This window comes from Crocuta crocuta, unplaced genomic scaffold (assembly GCF_008692635.1).
Source record: "Crocuta crocuta isolate KB4526 unplaced genomic scaffold, BGI_CrCroc_1.0 scaffold62, whole genome shotgun sequence".
NCBI lineage: Eukaryota > Metazoa > Chordata > Mammalia > Carnivora > Hyaenidae > Crocuta > Crocuta crocuta.
In genome coordinates, this window is record NW_027529173.1 from 5,627,422 (window position 1) to 5,648,515 (window position 21,094).

General features: G+C 39.0%; 1 protein-coding gene across 1 annotated transcript in view; it reads right to left on the reverse strand.

Annotated features, from left to right (window-relative positions):
• LRRC72 (leucine rich repeat containing 72) overlaps positions 1-21,094 on the reverse strand; it is a 43,843-nt gene that overhangs the window by 12,292 nt on the left and 10,457 nt on the right. The window contains exons 3-5 of the mRNA XM_077757618.1: positions 19,676-19,745; positions 8,054-8,135; positions 6,258-6,368 (exon numbers count right to left, since the gene is read on the reverse strand). Of these exons, the coding sequence (XP_077613744.1) occupies positions 6,258-6,368; positions 8,054-8,135; positions 19,676-19,745 (263 nt within the window). The remainder of the gene's footprint in view (positions 1-6,257; positions 6,369-8,053; positions 8,136-19,675; positions 19,746-21,094) is intronic.

The following is a 21,094-nucleotide window of genomic DNA, read 5'->3' on the forward strand; positions in this document are numbered from 1 at the left end:
AAGAAGCAATATTATTTCCAAATTCTTTTCCCCCTTCCATACTATTAAACACTCAACATTTTGGATTTATGAGTTTTGGATTGATGCTCTGAAATCACCATAAATTAAGTTTCTAAGATATGAAATCGGTTTCCTGTGTCTGAAAGTTCTGAAAGCCTTCCATGATGTATGGGTACATTCCTTTAGAAACTATGAAGCAAAATTGCTTACACTTTCACTTTCAATAGGTTAATACTATTTAATCCACTTTCCCTCTAGGCTACTTATAGAGTACACCTTGGTGGCGCCAGCACTGTCTTGCTTATCTTAATTTGGGATTCTGAGTCTAAGCAATTTACATCTATCCAATAATATATCAAAATGTCTCTGCTACCTTACTGCACTAGCTTGAATTACATGAGTCACATGTATGAAGCTACTTATTATTGAAACAGAAGAGAAAAAAGTTACTTAAATAATTGGCTTCAGTTAATTTTTTAAAACTTTTAAAGCTAAATTAAAAGCCATCATTTAAATGAACATTAAGGGTTTTAAGACCACCTTTGAAGAAAGTTGAAGTGATTAATAATGTACCAACATGTTCACTTTAATAGATGGGAAAATGATACAGAGAATTTAAAAGCAGTTATGTTCTGTTTCTGTACAGAGCAGCCTGTGGAAGTGAGTTCAGCTGTCAATGATTTTGACACTAAGATTTTGACGTTGACGTTCTGGCTCAAGGTTACTTAGCAAGGTCAGCATCTCCATTGTTTTGTTTTTTTGTTTAATTTATGTTTATTTTTGAGAGAGACAGAGACAGAATGCAAGCAGGGGAGAGACAGAGGGACAGAGAGACACAGAATCTAAAGCAAGCCCAAGGCTCTTTGCTGTCAGCACAGAGCCTGACGTGGGGCTCGAATCATGAATCGTGAGATCAGGACCTGAGCCGAAATCGGAGACTTAACCAACTGAGCCACTCAGGCGCCCCAGCATCTCCACTGTTAACCACTGTCTTACTTTAAACAAGATCTGTGGGCCACTGCACAGCACATGCTTGTACTGAATACAGAAGTCATCCCTGATTATTAAAAGGCAAACTTGGGGGCTCTTGGGTGGCTCAGTCGCTTTGGCTCAGGTCATTGATCTCACGGTTCATGGGTTCAAGTCCCGCGTCAGGCTCTGTGCTGATAGCTCGGAGACTGGAGCCTGCTTCAGAATCTTTGTCTCCCTCTCTCTCTCTGCCCCTCCCCCTCTCATGCTCTGTCTCTCAAAATAAATAAACATTAAAAACATAAATAAGAAAAGGCAAACTTGGACTAAAGCAGGGGATGAAGACAGTGGAGGGGTCAGAATATTTTCTTCTTCGAGACCAACAGCAAAGACCCAGATGGCTCTTTTTATTGGGTGGATTGTTCTGTGTTGTTTGGGAGGAGTGGTCCTCATGGGGTTTTGGAGTGGTGGTGGGTGTTTGCAGCTGATGGCCAAGAAAGAATTCTTGAAGACATTTTTGGTGCAAAAAGGTGCTTTTATTAAGGCTCAGGGACAGGATCGGTGGGCAGAAAGAGATGAACTTGGGTGGTGAAGAGTGACTGGTTATATACCGTGGAGTTGGGGGAGATAAAGTCAAGAGGAAGTTTCTTAAAGGGTTTTCCATATGCTAAAGAAGATTCATTTACTGGAGGCCTAGCTATTGTTAAGTTAGGGTCATATTTCCCTCTAGCAAAGCTTTATCATTAAGGCAGCAGGGAGTTTCAAGAGAAGGCTATTGATAAGATTGCTTTTTCTTATAATTTACTAAGATACTTGTGAACTGATGGAGACTATTAGTTGAATAGTTTGTTTTCTGTCCTTTGTGCTTGGGCAGCCAGGAGTGCCTGAGGAATATCACACATATCCCGCCTGTAGGCAGAGTAGGGGGTTGTGGTTTGTGGGGTGTCAGCTTGTCTTCTACTCTCTCATCAGTCCTACCTGAGCCATTTCAGGTAGAGGCTCAAATGTAGAGGTCATGAGGCCATCGAGATCATAGCCCCACCCTGATCTCAGTGTCCCTCTTGAAAGTGGCACTCTGTCTCTAATGGTGAAACCTTAAAGAGCTTCTGGGAAGCAAATCTTAAACATTATGCAGTGCTGGGACTTCTGGGTGGCTCAGTTGGTTAAGCATCTGACTGTCTCAGGTCGTGATCTCACAGTTCGTGAATTTGAGCCCCATGTTGGTCTCTGTGCTGACGGCCCAGAGCCTGGAGCCTGATTCAGATTCTGTGTCTCCTTCTCTGTCTGCCCTTCCTCTGCTCACACTTTGTCTCTCTGTCTCTGTCTCCCCAAAAAATAAACATTAATAAAAAAATATATCTAAAAATTTATGATGCAATGCAGGTGTCTGAGTGTACGTTCCAACAATGGAGCTTAAGGAAACAAAGAATTTGAGAGACATGAGGAGAGTGAGGGGGGCCTGGGTGGCTCAGTCGGTTAAGCGTCGGACTTCGGCTCAGGTCATGATCTCACGGGTCGTGGGTTTGAGCCCCGTGTCAGGCTCTGTGCTGACAGCTCAGAGCCTAGAGCCTGCTTCAGATTCTGTATCTCCCTCTCTCTGTGAGCCTCCCCTGCTGACACTGTCTCTCTCTCTCTCAGAAATAAATAAAAAACATTAAAAAAAGTTTGAAATGAGGAGAGTGAAAGTTTAGGAACAGCGGAGTGTTAAGTATTTTGTGGCTGCTGCTGGTGGTATTTCTCCTCTGTGTGCTGGGAGAGACGCAGGGGAACTGAAGGTCAGGGAACGTCATCAGCCAGAAAGTGGGTCTTTGAAACATGTAGCTCCTGATTTAGAAAGAGTTCACACAGCAAGGGAGGGAAGAGGGACTCGGAGCTGGAGAGGGAGGGTGTGGAAAGGTAGACCGCCTGGAGAGAAGAGGTGGGGCCCTCCTGACTCAGCCTGGAAGTCAGGAATTCCAGTTTCCAGGACCTCACACCCGGCAGCTGGGCTAGGCCTCCCTGAAGCTCCCAGCCCTGTGTCTCCTGGGCCATCTCTTGGCAATCCTCCTCAGAAACGCCAAAGGAGGGGAAAATGCCGAAATGGATTAGAGGTTTTCCTCCAGGCTGTTTTCTCACCCTCTGAAGAACTTGTAATTGGAGTGGAATAATAACAACACTTTAGCATTTTATATGGTTTTACAACTTGAAAAGGCAAAAATTTTAACACTTGAAAATACATAGATCTCTCATTTTAATTAATGAGCTGAATTTAATCTGTGATTGCAAATGGGGCTCAGAGAAACTTAATCTGAGCACAATACTGCACATATGCAATTAGTAGTCTGGTACATATGAGCCTTTTTCCCATATAATATCTTCTACCAAAATGGGGCAAGCGTTCCAAATGAGCGTATTTGCTATCAAAGCTTTTCTAACAATTTTTTTTTTTTTTTTAGGTAATTGGACATAACATTCTTTCCATTTCAAAAAGTGATCCCATTACAAGATTCTCAGTTGGAACAATTGTAGTCACGTAACTTGAATTATATCTCTCTGATTGTAAGTAGAGGTCACTTCAACTGTTGTGACAGGAAATGATAAGGACATTATACTACCAGGCTGCCCAAACTAGAGAACTGGAAGAGGCAACCCCACCTCGGGGCTGACATAACTGTGCTCACATACTTGCTTCACAAGGGACTCGGTGGCTGGATTTCAGAGTCCACTCAACTCCTGCACCCAGCGCTTTGTTCCAGGCATAATCCTGTTGACTCAGATAGGACAACCTTGATTGTTAACTTCCAAATCTTGTCTTGTAAAATAAATCTGCTGAAATTATGGAGTTCTTACATTTAGCAAATTGTCTATTTATTTGGTATCAAGTTCCTTCAGCTCTCTAAAAAATATTTAGGCTGAAACTTATAAAACCATACGCTCCAGATCTTTCTCCAGGTCTCTCTTGTTTAGTTTTGTGTTCCCATGTAGCAGAGGGTCACATAGTGAATGCATGATAAATATTTATTGAATGAATGAATAAATGAATAAACAAACAAGAAATATTTATTAAACAAGCAAATGAATAGAAGCGAAACAAAGAAACAGGGCATGAGTTTAAGTTTCAACATTTCTTAGTAGTTTGGTTAAAGCTCTGAGACCTACGTTCCCACTATTAAAGGGGATTTCATTCTAATCATAGGATTTCTGTAAAGATTTAAATGAGACTATGATAAGAGAGCATCTTCTCAACAGGAAAGACATTCAAATATGTTGTACTTATAATGGCTATTATTTAAAATGTCATTTTTTTTAAAAGTAGGCTTCACATCCAGTGTGGAGCCTCAAGTAGGTCTTGAACTTAAGACCCTGAGATCAAGACCTGAGCTGAGATCAAGAAGAAGGTGCTTACCTGACTGAGCCACCCAGGTGGCCCAGGTTGTTTTTAAAATCTATTTACTACTATTTACTATTTCCAGACTGAATGCTTCTTAATTCATTATGTAATTTACATAAACCACAGTAAACCCATTTTTGTTTTTATTGCTGTTTCAAAATAACATTAATGTCAAGAAATGCTTTTTAAAAACATGTCTTACAAAGTTAGCTTACTGTTTGAGACAATCCTGAGAGCTAGCTATTTGCCCATTTTATGGGAAAATGAAGATAAGTAAGAGTTCCAGATCAGTCTTTTAATCACAGAAGCATTTGTTCAACACAGGAGGGCCAGATAATTCCAATACGCAGGCCAATCCTGAGTCTTTCACAGACCCTCTCGTGTGTCAGAAATAAGCCTGGAATTATTCGCATGTTAAAAGGCGTCTAAGGGGGCAAGGCTGCCATATTGCCAGCTTGAAGGGACACCATTCAGCGTGTAGTCAGTATCAGTGTGTCCCTTGGGCCTGTGCCATGCAACAGCTCTGAGAAGAACAAGACAGGAAGGAACCAGAGATGATGAAAACCTAAATAGAGGAAGCAGACAAGGAAGACTGGTGATAGGCATGTACTAACTAGTGAGTGGCTGAGGATAATAAGGGAGGGTGAGTGGTCTTGACCGACTGCTCAGTTTGTGGCCCAAGTGGGTGTGCTGAGTGGAGGCATGGGTATGGGAGTCAACTTAGATTACTGTATGTTTCCTAAATATCTGTCCCTAACTTCTTTCCAAGGGAAAAATCACCGAGATTTTAGATTAACAACAACGAAGCATGAAGTTCCCATAAACTTGATATAATTTTAATATTTGGATTTCAACAATCTACCTATAAGTCATTTTTCCCCACTACAGTACATGTAACTGACTACCCCTGCAAATATATGAAAACCTGAATCACTCTATGTATTGCTCTGATCAGAATCTCCACCATCAACACCATTTTACACATATTCAAAACACTGTTTAAGGTAAGTCTGAGAAATAAATAGAAAATAAATAGGAAAAAAAAGTATATCAATTTCATGACATTATATAGATAAGTCTCCAAACTAAAGTTGGAAAACCCACTCCCTTATCTGAGTGTCTCTTCCCTTGGTACACCCAAAATCATTTATCCTCTGTTGCAACTGTGTACACGTTATCTACCCTTCAAGATTATAAGCTTATTGAGTAAGAACTATGTATTACTTATTTTTCCGACCCATTTCATGCTGTCTTTCCCTACACAGGTCACCTCCTTCCTGGGGGTGATTCAATATACATGAACAAAATTTTCTGCTTACCCACTGGAAAGCTCTAAAAAATTTTAATTTTTTGGTGTCAGCTTTATTAATACAATTCACAGGCCACATAGCACTCATTGTTAAGTATGCAATTCATATTTTTTAGTATATTCAAAGTGTTGTGCAACCATCACTACAATTTTAAAACATTTTCATCACTCCCCAGAGAACCCCTAATTTCTTAGGGTTCCCCTCTTCCCAGTTCCCCTTTTCCCTTCCAGCCCTGGACAAACAGAAATCTGTTTAAAAATAGCTACCTCTCAGGTTGTTACCACAATAGATATATCTATTCTGGACACATCATATAAATGGAATCACATAATATGTGAAAATACATTTGAAATGAAACCAAACATACAGGTGTAAACACGTAAATCTTTGGTCACTTTAGTCATTTCCCTTTGACATGCCATATCCATTCTCCAAAACATTTTTCTACCTGTTATTCTTTCAAAAACATATTTTAAAAAGATTAAGATTTAGTCTTCTTTTCAGGAATATTTAGCTATACCACTGATCTAATGGAAACTTAAAAAATGTAACCTGTCCTGTGTCACTACTATTTTAACTTATGGCCATGTAAATATACAAATGAATACTTAGGCGCTTCAGATTGAGCATTCCCTTCAGTTCCTTCACTGTTGCATCGATGTCCGTTAGCTCATTATGATGTAGCAGAAGGATATGCAATGAAGGTAGAGAGTGCAGGCCTGAAAAATATTATTTTATACCAAATTTTAAATGTTTTTAATGCTAATTAAACAGGCCAAGTAAACAAAAGCGAAGAATACATTTCAGCTGGTAAAAGGAGTCATTACTAATAATGTGAATTATCATTGAGAATACAACAAAGCATAAGAATTTGAATGACTGCGTGTGATGTGGGAATGTAGTGTCAATTTCTTTCCACTGTTACTGTTTTACATTTTTTTCTTATAGCTATCATTGTTTTGTTTGATTTCAGAGGGGTTATTTTCTTAGTCTTCTTTTTGTTGTGTTTTGTCACTGTTAACTTAGATTTATAATGCCAATCGAGGGAATAATTACTCGTTGAATTCAGTACTTTCCCCAAAATTTCTGTTAATTTTTTTCTTCACACAACAGGAACAGTATTCACATTACTTTTGTTGATTCTAAATTCCACATTTCCCCACACTTTTAGCATAAATGAAAGTGGGTTGTGTCTTTACAATAGCCACATCATAGGTGAATTCGCAAGATTTTCTTTCTTCACAGTACATGAAATCATGTTGGATCATTTTTTTAAATGTGTTTATTTATTCTCAGTGTGTGTGTGTGCAAGCGGGGGAAGGGCAGAGAGAGAATCCCAAGCACTGTCAGTGCAGAGCCAGAAGCAGGGCTACATCGCACAAACTGCAAGATCATGACCTGAACAGAAATCAGGAGTCAGATGCCTAATGGACTGAGCCACCCAGGTGCCCTGAACTCACGGTGGATCTTAAAATTTATGCCATATTGATCCTATGATACAGGATATTAAAAAATGTTTTGTGCTGTACCTCTTTTTATTTCATGATCATAGTACATCAGGTACTTTTATACCTGACTTGAAACTGTCAGCTTGGATATATAAAATTAATTCAGAGTGAAAGAGGAATTTGGCTAGCAAAAATTATAGTCACTGAAAACATTAAGAGTATTTATAAAATCTTTATAAAGTGTATAAAGTTTGAATGGCAAAATTTCTATTTAAAAGATTGTTTTACATTTTGAATAAGGCACATGACAATATTGGACTAAAACAGTAATCTAAAACACATTTTTTTTTTAACATTTACTAATTTTTTGAGAGACAGAGTATGAACAGGGGAGGGACAGAGGCAAATGGAGACACAAAATCCGAAGCAGGTTCTAGGCTCTGAGCTGTCAGCAAAGAGCCCGATGTGGGGCTTGAACCCATGAACTGTGAGATCATGACCTGAGCCAAACTTGGCGCTTAACCAACTGAGTCACTCAGATGCCCCTAAAGCACATTTCTTAAAATGATATGTACATAAGAGCATTTTATTTTTATTTGAATTATTTTTTTACTGTTTACTCATTTTTTGAGAGAGAGAGCTCGCTCATGCTTGTGTAAGTGGGGGAGGGACAGAGAGAGAGGGAGACACAGAATCTGAAGCAGGCCTGTCAGCACAGAACCTACTGTGGAGCTCAAACCCACGAACTGCGAGATCATGACCTGACCCATAGTAGGATGCTTAAATGACTGAGCCACCTAAGCGTCCCCATAAGAGATTTAAAAAAAATAGATTTCACTACATATTTTCAATAGAAATGTTAAAACAGATTTTTGCCTGCCATTAGCTGTACCATAGTTACCAGTTACTACTCAATTGAAAATCTATTCAGTCAGTAGAAAAAATGTAAGACATACCTTCTATCTCGAATATGGCATTGTTGTTTAGATATAGTTCTGTCAGACAATAGTTTCTAGTTAGAAATGTTATTCCATGGAGCTGAAAATGAGAGATAATATATTTCTATAGTAATTACATATATATATATATGTGTGTATGTACATATACATAAAATTATAATAAGATTCTTGGAAGTTTGATGTTTGCTGCTATTATTATTTGTGACGTTTTGGTCTGGGCTATGAGTTTACATCCAGACTGTCTGAGGACATTGTGAAGAAAAAGATGTTTTCAGATAATTGATGGCAAACCTTTCATAACGTCTTGACCAAAGCTTCTTGCATGCTTTTCAGGCCCTTGCAATCTGGCCTAGCCCCCTTGCTCTATCTCACCTTGTTGCCTCACAGTTCTGCCTCCTGCAGTCACATTGGATGTGGTCCTGCCTACCTGCTAATTCACCATCACACAGTATTTAGTGACCAGTGTGTGCAGTGGGCTCTGTCCTCAAGGCCGAAGTCATCTCTGCATCTGCATGTGAGTCATGCCTTCTCTTTTGCCTGCATGAGTTTTCTTCCTGGTACCTTTCCCGTAACTCTTAAGGATCAGCCATTGGCCAGCAGGGTGAATCACACCACGCTCCACAGGGGTGACCCCTCCTCCGGGGATTTGCTGAAACCATCCTTTGATCTTCTGGCATCTCACTGCCGTCTTCTCACCCTGTTTTGACCCACTTTTTGTTTCACAAAACTTCTGCCTGCTCTGGCTCTTGGAGTCTATGAACCATGTCCACTTCTCCAGCTCACGCTCCTTCTATGTAGGCAGGTCTCAGTTTGGCAGAGGACTCTGTAATCTGGATGCACACAGGAGGGCAGGCCAGTGCTAACAGCCTGACCAGCCACAACTCTTAGGGCAAGGAAAGGCCAAGGCACAGCATCATCCTGTTGCGTAACAACCCATCTTTTTAAGCAAGGCCTTTCTTGACAACCTCCATGCCCATGAACCTGTTTTCTCGACCACTCCCACACTTCATTTGACTTGTACAGTTAGTCACTTGCTCACTAGTTTTATGACTTCACTAAGGAAAGGAACCATATTTTTTTGGTATCTTATCGTCTCCACCCCTCCCCCATTTTCCTGACAATGCGGTGAAGTCACTTCTTACTTTTAAGATCAAAATTTAGTTATATGAACTGTGAACAGGCAAAAGCACTCTTGAAAATTCCTCAAATGAACCATTAAGTACTGTGCCCAGGAAACGGGGTATTCCACTCTAAACTAAATGTCAAAAGTGGCTCTGTTACTCTACAAAAACTCCATTAAAAAAATACTGACTCTATGGCCTCAATTAAATTTAACTATTTGTTTGAGTTGTGTGGATGGAAGAGTCAGAGGTGGGACGGATGTCTTCTAAGAGAAGCAGGTAAGTAAAATCTAAGGCTATCTCTCTACTTAGTACAGGATCTACCAAGGAGAATAGTTACCAACCGAATGCTTTGTACTTTATAGATACAAAAGTATATGCTCATGATTATAAATTAGTTGTATGTGTTTATTAAAGCTCATCACAAGAATTATTGTTATCAGTGAAATAAAACTGTTTTTGGCCTCTGATGGGTTGATTCGGATAGATGACAACCCATCTGAATTAGTGAAGACTCATTACAAATTTCAGCCATGCCCTTTCATAGCTCAGAAAAGCTATGTTAGATTTGTATCCTAAGTTTCAAAACTGATTTCTTGAATGCATTGTCTTTATTTTTGTTGTTGTTGTTATATCTGCAATGTTTGCAAATGATGAATCTATAAAAGGCACGTGTGCTGTTTATCTCATCATTTCACAGATTCATCTGCACCAAGTTATGTCAGCACGCATGTAGGAGGACCACCAGCAACTTCACCACAGCTTCTGTTATGTCCTAAGAGGGGCTGTGTTCTTCCCAGGTAGGAGACCAAGCAATACAATGAGGGGCGGGTCCCACTTGGCTTCCCATCCCTTTCTACTCTTCCTTCTGGCCTCCGGACAGCAACTCACTGCCTTCCATCCTTCTCCTCACCACTCCCTGATCTAATGATAGCCACACCCGACATAAATATAGAAAACAAACCCCAGTGGAAACCATGACTTTGTCTTCTCTTCTGTTTCAGTTGCCTGCCCAACCACACATTAACAGAACATTTCTAATTAGTCAAGACTTTAATTTCTCTTGCACTACTTACTGACACAGGAAGAATACTAATAAACTCAATAATTTCATCTTGATTACAGCATCATAGTTTTTACAAGAGCATTAATCTCCTCGTACCATGATCACCAGGATTTTAAGACTGCACTGTTTGTTGGGGTGACATGCATAGGGGAATGGAGTGGAAAGCGATAAAGCCAGATCATGAGGACCCTGAGAGCCAGTACAAGATTTTGTGCAGAGTGTTACTGTTCAATTTTATTCTAGAAAGAAAATGGCGGGGAAGAACCTGGTTTTGAAGGGATAGTAAGTACAATAGCAGGAGTTGAAAAAGAAGGATGTTACCCTAATTCAGAAGAATATATGGTGGCCCAGAGTAAAGTAGTGACAGTGAGAGAAGAGAAGGAGAGGGTACTGAGAGGGAGACAGCTCCAAGGTAGAATTCATAGGACTGAATAGGCACTGCAATGTGTAGCAAGTTGTTGAAGTCAAGATCTAGGCATGGGAATTGGACACATGCTGATTTTTCTGACACTCAAGCTGACACTGTTAAAGTAAAACATTATTATAATTATCCATTTAGAAAAGTCTACGCTATTAATTCTAAGGATTGCCATAGGATTTGTATTGAATGTGACATTTCACAAATCATTTACTTTAGCTCGAGGCTTGGCACATAACAAATGCTCAATAAATAATAGCTATTATTATCTCATCATTATTTTTTTACAGAGAAAGAGCGGAGAGTACTTGAAGCACTTATAAGGAACCACTGAAGTACAATTAGGCCAGCATGAATTTAAAATTAAAGAGGCATTTTTTCACTTACTTAGTTTTAAATGTTCATTTATTTTGAGAGAGAGAAAGAGAGAGAGAGCGAGCAAGCACAATTTGGGAAGAAGCAAAGAGAAGAGACAGAGAATCCCAAGCAGCCTCCACATTGTCAGCACAGAACCTGATGTGGAACACAATCCAACAAACTGAGATCACAACCTGAGTCAAAATCAAGAGTCAGATGTTTAACTGATTGAGTCACCCAGGAGCCCCAAGGAGGCATTCTTTTAGAACAGATCTTCTCCACTCTACAACTATTGACATTTTGGGCCAGAATATTCTTTGTTGGGGTTGGGAGGGCTGTCCTGTGCATTATAGTCTGTGTAACAGCAAATCTAGTCTCTACCCACTAGATGCCAGTAGCACACACACCCTCCACCTGTAACAATCAAAAATGTCTCCAGAGAATGCCATATGTCCCCTTGCAAGGGAAAGAATGGGGGTGGGGGGCTGTGTGCAAAGTCGCTCCTGTTTGAGAACTGCTGATTTAGAGTCAAGGGAAGAGGAAAGTAGTCATATTTATTAAATGCTAATTATTAGTTGGCCCCTGAGATAGATTTTTTCACAGACATTATCTAGTATGATGCTTACAATAGCCCTGTTTGTTTTATCCCTTATTTATCTAGAAGGAAAGTGAGGCTCAGTGAAGTCAACCAACTTTCTCAAGGTAACAGAGCCAGGATTAAAATCCAAGTCTGTCTGGCTCTTGAATCAAAAATTGGCAGATAGTACACCATAATTTGATTCATTAAAAAAGAGGAACCTCTATATAAAGTAACCAGAAGACATTAATTTGAATGTACTGTGAAGTAATAGAAAATATTACCAGTTTGAGTAATGGAAAATACTCTATAAATTATTTTTTCCACTATTTCAGCAATGTTTTTCACCAAAAATCATGTTTAAAATACACTTAAAAATATTTTGCATGAGTTGGACAAAAAAATAGATGAGAATCTCTGTACATATGGCCAGCATATACTAAACCAACTAAAACTCCATGATGTATGTTAGAAAGCTACTTGAAAAAAGGTAGTAATCCAAAGAATTCTTGCCAATAATTAAAATAGCACATTAAAAATTATTATTTCATTTTTCAAATGCTCTAAGCCATTTTTAGAACAAGGTATGTTATGTATAGATGAATAAATAAATATATATATACCCAAACCTTATTGAAAGAACCAGCTAAAATTATATATATTGGCATATGGAATATTTTCCATCACTCAATCTAAAATTTTCTATTATTCAAATGAAGAATATTTTCTATTCAAAATATATTCAAATTAATGTCTTCTGAATGATATACATAATATATATCAAGTTATTTAATCTTTACAATGAATTCATGAGGTAGGAGTATATTATTACCCTATTTTAAGAAGTGAGACTGAGGTACAGAACTGTTGAGTAACTTGTCCAAGATTACACAGCTAGCATATGGCAGAACTGAGCTTGACTCAGGCTCCAGAGTCCTTGCTGGGAACCACTGCACTTCATTACCACCACAGTAGGAAGCTGAGCTGTCAGTGAAGTTCATTTCCAGGCTCATCTTGAGTCACTGGCTTGACTTGCCCCATTCACTTGATCTAATGCTGATAACTTAAGTGATATGGGTTTCTCTCAAATATTGCTTCAACGTGGCTGACCTACAATCTACCAAGTTTGAAAAACCTAGGGGCAAAGCATTATAGGCCAGTGATTAAAAAACATGATGAGGGGTGTCTGGGTGGCTCAGTTGGTTGAGCGTCCAACTCTGGCTCAGGTCATGATCTCATGTCTGTGGGTTAGAGCCCCACATGGGGTTCTGTGCTGAGAGCTCAGATCCTGGAACCTGCTTCAGATTCTGTGTCTCCCTCTCTCTCTGCCCCTTCCCTGCTCGTCCTGTCTTTCTCTGTCTCTCAAAAAATAAAATAAAATGTTAAAAAAAACATGATAAAATTCTATAATTATGTGTTATTTAAAAGGATATATTGTTGCATGTTTGATGACTGAAATCACAATATCTCCTAAATTTACATAAATGTCTAAATATTCGTTGGGCAGAGTGTTAATAATAATACTGAATTATGTAAGAGAATAAAAGAAAAAATTCAATATATTTCCAGGTTTCCTAAGTTTATTTTTATAGCTCATTCCTAACTTCATTTTATTGCAGAATAAATGAAAACAATGCTTTCTTTTGTATGTTAGTTCAAAATATGTACAATACTTGCAAATAAATGCTACACCTTAGAAATATTCAGGAATAACTATATTTATCCAATACAAAGACTTTTATTCTCATGTTTTTTCCTTTTTATTCTGTGTTACTGAAATTTTTGTATATGCCCTTGTATAAAAATAGGTTACAATTTTTGGTTAAATCATTTTAAATCATAACTAGATACGTAGTGTAGATATCTATGAATTTCACAACCATTCAGTGAAGCCTTATTTAGGTTATTTATGTTGATTTACTTTTTTGAAGAGGTTTTAAATATTTGGCAAAACATAATTCTTTCAACAAAGTTGACATAAAGGATAGAATTAATGTTGCCCTGAGGCCAAGAGAAACATGTAAGAGCCCAAATTATATGGAATGCATGCTAGTTCATTTTATTCTTTAACAGTTCTTATGCTCTACTATGGGGTTTGTGATGCTCTAAATTTGTTTTTTAGAACAAGGTATGTTATATATAAGTGAATATATAAATGTATACATATATCCAAACCTTATTAAAAGAACCAACTAAACTTCCATGATATAAAGCTACTTGGAAAAAAGTAGTAATTTGAGAATTCTTTACAAATATTTTAAATAGTACATTAAAAATAATTATTTCATTTTTCAAATTGTGAATTGCTAATTTTGAATATCAATGTTCCTAAATTACACAATGTTCCTAAATTTACATTACAATGTTCCTAAATTTGTGCTATTTACAAAATTCTCAATATGTGCTGAATGCTTGGGAGATAGGAAACAGTAACATATCTTAATGGTATAGAAGAATGAGTTCAGGATCTTTTTTTTAAATTTTTTAAATGTTTTATTTATTTCTGAAAGAGAGAGAGAGAGAGACAGCGTGAGCAGGGGAGGGTCAGAGAGAGTCTGACAGCTGGAGAATCTGAAACAGTCTCCAGGCTCTGAGCTAGCTGTCAGCACAGAGCCCTATGCGGGGCTCAAACCCATGAACCATGAGATCATGACCTGAGCCGAAGTCGATGCTTAACCGACTAAGCCACCCAGGTGCCCCCAGTATGGTTTTTGTTTGTTTGTTTTATGTTTTATTTATTTCTAGGAGAGAGAGAGAGAGAGAGAGAGAGAGACAGCGTGAGCAGGGGAGGGTCAGAGAGAGAGGGAGACACAGACTCTGAAACAGCCTCCAGGCTCTGAGCTGGCAGTCAGCACAGAGCCCGACACAGGGCTTGAACCCATGAACCTCGAGATCATGACCCAAGCGAAAGTCGGACGCTTAACCGACTAAGCCACCCAGGCGCCCCTGTTTGTTTGTTTGTTCTTTTAATGTCTATTTACTTTTGAGAGAGAGCTAGAGGGAGAGAGAACACAAATCCCTCCCGGGGAGGGGCAGAGAGAGAGAGAGACACACACACACACACACAGAACTCAAAGCAGCTCCAGGCTCGACATTGTCATCACGGAGCCCAACGTGGGGCTCGAACTCACAAATCGTGAGATCATGACCTGAGCCAAAGTCAGATGCCCAAACAACTGAGCCACCCAGGCACCCCAGAGTCCAGGATCTTTCCTAAGGCAATTTTGCTTATTCTCTGGTCAGTTAGTATGGAATATGTTGTTATAAATATGTATTTCAATTATTTTTTAGATAATGAAGTTTATAAACAATGACTTTGCCAGAAGTGGTACTTTTATTTAGATTTAGTTTTTAAAATGTGTCACCTATTTGGCTTTTGCTACATGGCAGAAACTCAGATTCCATTTTGGACAGTTGCTTGGTGAAGCATTGTATGGGTTTTTTTTTTTTTTTTTTTAATCAAATGCTTCTTCTAATCTGAGACAAATGAAATCTACCAAAGTACTGCTAGTTCTTCCAGAAATAAAAGGATATGAACATTGTGGCACCAATATTAAGAGTTCATTATTGAATATCTGTAAAAAACTTTTTTGAGGTGATGAGCCAAAACACACATAGATCAAATGTATAGACCATTTGAAATTGCAGTATAAAATGCAAATCATTCAACTTCTCATGGGAGGTTGGAAAGGATTAACTGTGGACCTGTAACTCCCTCAGTCAGGCATTCTAGAAGATGAGACAAAGAAGGGAGTATTTAAAAGGCCTCAGTTAATGTGCACCTAAAAGCAGCTGCCTCCCGCTAATTATATGAGAGGACATGAGAAAAGGTGACCCAGAAATGGAGGTGCGGCAGCAGAACTAGTCAATATCTATGCAGTATGAGGAACAAATAAGCCCTCAGAGAGCGTAATAAAGGAACCAGAGTTGCCTGGGCAACCCTAGGATAGCTGGGGACCTGGAAGCAACTTGTACCTACTTATCTGCTAGTCCAAGGTCAGACTAGATGCTCCAGTTTTATCACCCACTAGAGAATAATGAGGAAAAGTGCACCCGCTTCTAGCAATGTTAGGTTCCAAATACACCAAACTACCTTCGTTGCCTCCCCAAACTATCACTTTCTCATATTGCATTCCAGGTAGTTCACAAATGCCATGCCCTCACCATGAGTACAGCCACTCCCTTTGCTCTTCTTAATTGTATCATTAGAGTAGGTACTATCACATTTATTGTTAACATTCTCTCAGTAGCCTAAGTAAGTACAAAACAAGCCACATCAGATAGGATATTTTGGCTCCACGTAATTCTGAGCTAAACTCATCTGGCATACAGATGAGATCATTTATTATCTCACATACCAAGAAGTCCAGAGGCTGTGAGAGCCTCAGTCTTAGTATCACAATGATTCTGTGGGCCGTGCTTTTCTCTAAATATTGCTGACATTCTCAAACAGATAGGATGGTCCCTAGTTTCATATCCAGGCAAGAAATCAAGGAGGAAACAAGGGACCTCTCTTCTAGTACTCCTTTTCAGGAATGAGGAAACTTTTCACCGAAGCTTCCTGGCAGATGCCTCCTCTGCCTCTCTTACCATAATTGGCTTATGTGTCCATTCATTGATTGGCCAGTTACAAGGATGATGGGATTATTCTGATTGGCTTAGACAGTATAGGATCCTCTCCCTGCATCTGGGGATGGGGTCATCCACCTGAGTGGAAAAGAGAAGGATGTACCAAAACCTAACTCCAGATTCTGCTGTGTAGGTAAAAGGAGAGAATGGATATTGAATGGAGAACCAATAATGTCCAATACATACTCCTCAACAAAATTGTTGACTGAATATAAATGAGTAAACAACAAAGGTGTGTTCATTTCATTTTACCAGTTTGTGCCTTAGTTTTTCCTAAATAGAGGGGAGTTCAAGATATTAACTCATGTAAGAACAATGCTAGTCACAAATTCAGATCACTGTTAACAAAATGTTGCAATTCTAAAAATTTATATTCCTTTGTCAAAGTCGATGTCTTTCACTGTATTTTTCCACACCATTTCAATGCCGGTATACTAACTTCTCAGCGGTCATCCTAGTGATTTATGGATTTTAAAGAAAAGTAATCATGGGGCACCTGGGTGACTCAGTCAGTTAAGGGTCCGACTTCAGCTCAGGTCATGATCTCATGGTTCATGGATTCGAGCCTCTCATTAGGCTTTATGCTGACACCCCAGAGCCTGGAGCCTGCTTTGGATTCTGTGTCTCCCTCTTTCTCTGCCTCTCCCCCATCCACGCTCTGTCTCTTTCTCTCAGAAACAAACATTTAAAAAATTAAATTTAAATTTAAAAAAGTAAAGAAAAGTAATAATCAAGATTTTACACATAGATATTGTTGAAGTACTATCATATCTAATATGCTCATTGGAGTTTGGGATCCTGAATAAGACTTTATTTTTTAAAATTAATTAACTTTTGAAAGAGTGTGCATGAGCAAGGGACAGAGATAGAGAGAGAGAGAGAAAGAGGCAATCCCCTGGTGTGCAGAGGGAGAGAGAGAGAGAGGGAGAGAGAGAGAGAAAGAGGCAATCCCCTGGTGTGCAGAGGGAGATAGAGAGAGGGAGAGAGAGTGCAGAGCCAGGAGCAGGGCTACAGCCTACCCCAAGTGGGGTTCAACTCAGGAACCTTGAGATCATGACCTGAGCTGAAGGTGGATGTTTAACAAACCGAGCCACCCAGGCGGCCCCTAAATTAAGGATTTAAATTTTCATGGACTGTAAGTATTCAGCAGCTTAGCAACCAGTCAATTATTGACCAATAGGAAAACTTACATGAGCTTATTTACTTATCCAGTGAACACTGGATTTTTGGATAAGGTATCTTTTCATTGCTATATGAACTAAGTAAGTCTATTTTTTTTTTTAAAGAACAAAGTTAAATGATGATGATTTTGGAAATAATTTAGTGAGTTTGTTGAATGTAAATAACCAGGCACGTGAAGAGAATTCAGCCTCCTCCATTCCTTCCCCACGCACTGCCCTTCAGAAACAAAAGAAAGTAAAATAGTTGAGAGCGTGTACAATCCTTTCCTATGTATATAATATATTTTAAGTCAATTGTGTGAAAATTCAATGACTGGATATGGGATAGTGCTCACTAACACTAAGCAAAAATATTTAAAAATCCCTAATTATATCTCTCCCTGTAGACATATTGCTGACATTTGTACAAGTTCTTTCCTTCAAAGCTGAACGCCGCAAGAGGCACACATGAAAAACAAAGATTAGTCACTTTTGCCACGCTTTGATGATTTCCATCTTTCTCTAATCAGAGGTCGCACACTGTGACCCAGGATAATTTTGGCAGAGTGTTTAAAAGAGTTTTAAACTTGTGTGCCCTTAATTGGTGCGTGCACTTTCCATTCAGTTGCTAGTCGCCTGGGCCTTGAAGGTAATTGTGTTTGTTCTCCTAGAAATGATTTCAAGCTTATGAGGCTTACGCTTACACTGAATATGAGAAGCACTTTCATTTTCCATTTCCCACTTAGTTAATAAAAACAGAGAAGGCCGAAAATGCCATGTAATATTGAAATGCTTGTATAAACATGGCTGCTCAGGGATTCGGTGCTTTGAGTCGGGCCTACTGCTGAAAACTGAAGTTATTTTTTTTTTTAATTTTTATTTATTTCTGAGAGAGAGAGAGAGAGAGATAGAGAGAGAAAGAGAGTGTGAGCAGGGGAGGGTCAGAGAGAGAGGGAGACAGAATCTGAAATAGGCTCCAGGCTCTGAGCTGGCTGTCAGCACAGAGCCCGATGTGGGGCTCGAATGAAATTATTTCTTTTTAATCAGCTTGTGTCTGAATGCCTAAATTCAGAATGTTAAAATTTGATCATCAATTCATAATCAACAAAACATAAGCTGTTGGAAAGTCAAATTTTTGAAAGTTGAGAATAACTGACAAACTCTAAGGATTGTCTTGGTTTGCATTTTAGTTCAGGTCTGCTCTTTGTCATGGGGAGAACTCTGGAGCCCCAACCAGAAACCCACTATGGGGGAGGCAGGAGGAGGGAACTCCCTCCTAAACCCTAGCCTCCAAGAGAAGCTTTAAGGGCTACTCAGTGACCTTGAGGAGAGCTCCCTGCAGTTGGGGACACAGTGGCACTTCCTGAGAAAGCTAGATCAGCTTAGGTCACTGGGAGGTGACCACCCACTTGGCTTCTGACAGCAGGACAGAGGTGTGTGAGTGCTGGGAAGTGCATGCCAGACCACTGAAGGAATACTGATCTGGGGTACTTTACAAGGAATCCTGCCCAAGAGAGTGGTTTGCCACAGCCCAGCCGGAAACTGTCAGTTTCAGGTACCCCTGGGATAAAAGGAGAGGAGAACTCAGGAGAGGCCAATGAAGAGGAATTAGAGTTGGAGAAACCTGCTTTGGAATAATCCATTAAAAGAACAAAAAGTTGACTTTGCACATCTGTTACTACCAGAGGGTACAGATCACATGAGAACTTTGTTTCTCCTTTGCCTTTCTTCCACGCCTCCGCATTCCATACCCACCTGGATAAGGCTGGGGAGAGTGAAAGGAAAGGAAAAACGGCCAGCTACACCTTCCTAGCTAATGAAAAGGTTAGGTGGCTCTCTGCGGTCAGTCCCAGCTTGAGAAGGCAGGGGACGTAGGTCGATGTCTCGTTTACAAATAAAGACAGGAAGTGGATTAATACATTCTCCTAGTAGATATTCTAAATTCCAAACCAGAGCCATGACTAGGATTCAAATGTAAGATTGTGAATTACATAAGAGGGATAAGTAAGTCATTAAGACTCCCCAAGTTTTCTTCTAGGAGTCCATGAAAAATTAGCCTCCACTCGACAGTCTTGACAACACATAAGAGACTAAACTTGCAGTCTGATAACATCTCACAAATTGTGCTATTCAATACACTAGTGTATGTATGCGTGTGTGTATAGTCTCTTACTTGAGATTAAATTAGGAGTATAAAATATTAATACTTTTAAAGATTGACTTCTTCAAAAACATGAAATTAAGACAATGATTTAATTTTAGAGCTATTTAAAGATAAAATATAACCCTACCTTGTTGTGATGTAGCCATAAGTATTTTAATTTTTTAAACCTAGAGAGATCAATGACTTCTGTCAGTTCCCTGGAAAGGAAAGAAAAATGAACATTAGTAATGACTAATTTAATTTAATTTAACAATTAATTAGCAACAGTTAATTTATCTATGGGTATGGCTGGTTATATAGTAGGACTTTGGAATAACTATAAAGGCTTCTCTTTTTGTTCTTTTAAAGTTGTTGGCATACCGACCTACTAATTTCCAAAATACCATCATTAAACTTCATTCATTTGAGTTAAAATTTTGCCAGCAATTTAAAGGTAATACTTAAGGAAAACATTTTATCACATTCCTACAAATTTACACCTTATTATGGTTATATTTATTGGTCTACAATAAAAAAAGTAGATTTGGGGGGCACCTGGGTGGCTCAGTCAGTTGAGTGTCTGACTTCAGTTCAGGTCACGATCTCACAGTTTGAGGAGTTCAAGCCCTCACTGATCGCTGTGCTGACAGCTCAGAGCCTGGAGCCTGCGTCAGTATCTGTGTCTCCCTCTCTCTAGTGCCCCTACTCAAATCCTTTGCTCTCTCTCTCTCTCTCTCTTTCAAAAATAAATAAATAAACATTTTTTAAAAAAGCTTTTACTGGGGACCGGAAAAAGGGGAAAAAGTAGGGGTGGAAGACCTTGGACTTGCACATAAATGTGGAAAACACCATCGGCTCCTACTTCCACAGTGTCTGCCAGGTTCTTACTTTGGGGTTGTCCAGATCTTGGCCACCTTGTAGTTAAAACATGGAAATGGCAGTATGTCAAAAGACAGAGACTAGGTAAAGTGTGTTATTCTTTCTTTGTTGTTTATTAAATACGGGATCAAAATATTACCATCTTTTGAATTATGCAGGTGGTCCTGAGTCCTTTTGCTGATGCTGTTCACTCAGCAAAGGGATAGGCCTGGGATGGGAAGGGGGAATTATTGAAGTAGCCAAAACCCTGAGGATAGCCGGCCCTCTGCTGTGGGCTGGAATATTCAGATCTCTTCTACTTCTTTTGGCAGAAACTGTGTGCCCAGGCCAGGTATGTACACATATATGTCTCTGTTTATTAGACCCTTATAGAGCACACACACTGTGTCAGGTACTTTTTTAAGCCCTTAAAAATGTTGATGGGGCTACCCCCAAAATCACATTAAATTCAGGGTTTTCACTCAAAAAAAAATGTTAATGTCAATTAATGTTACATATATTAACTCACTTGTGGTAATATCCTTTCACATGTTTTTTTTTTTTTTAACTTTGCAACATTGAGGGACTAATATTTTCCTAAGTTTTGTGAAAACATATTTTTTAAATCATGCTCACAACATTTCTAAGCAAAAGAAACTTTCTCAGCAACTTTTGATATTGAGATTTCAAAATTCAGAAAAGCTGAAGG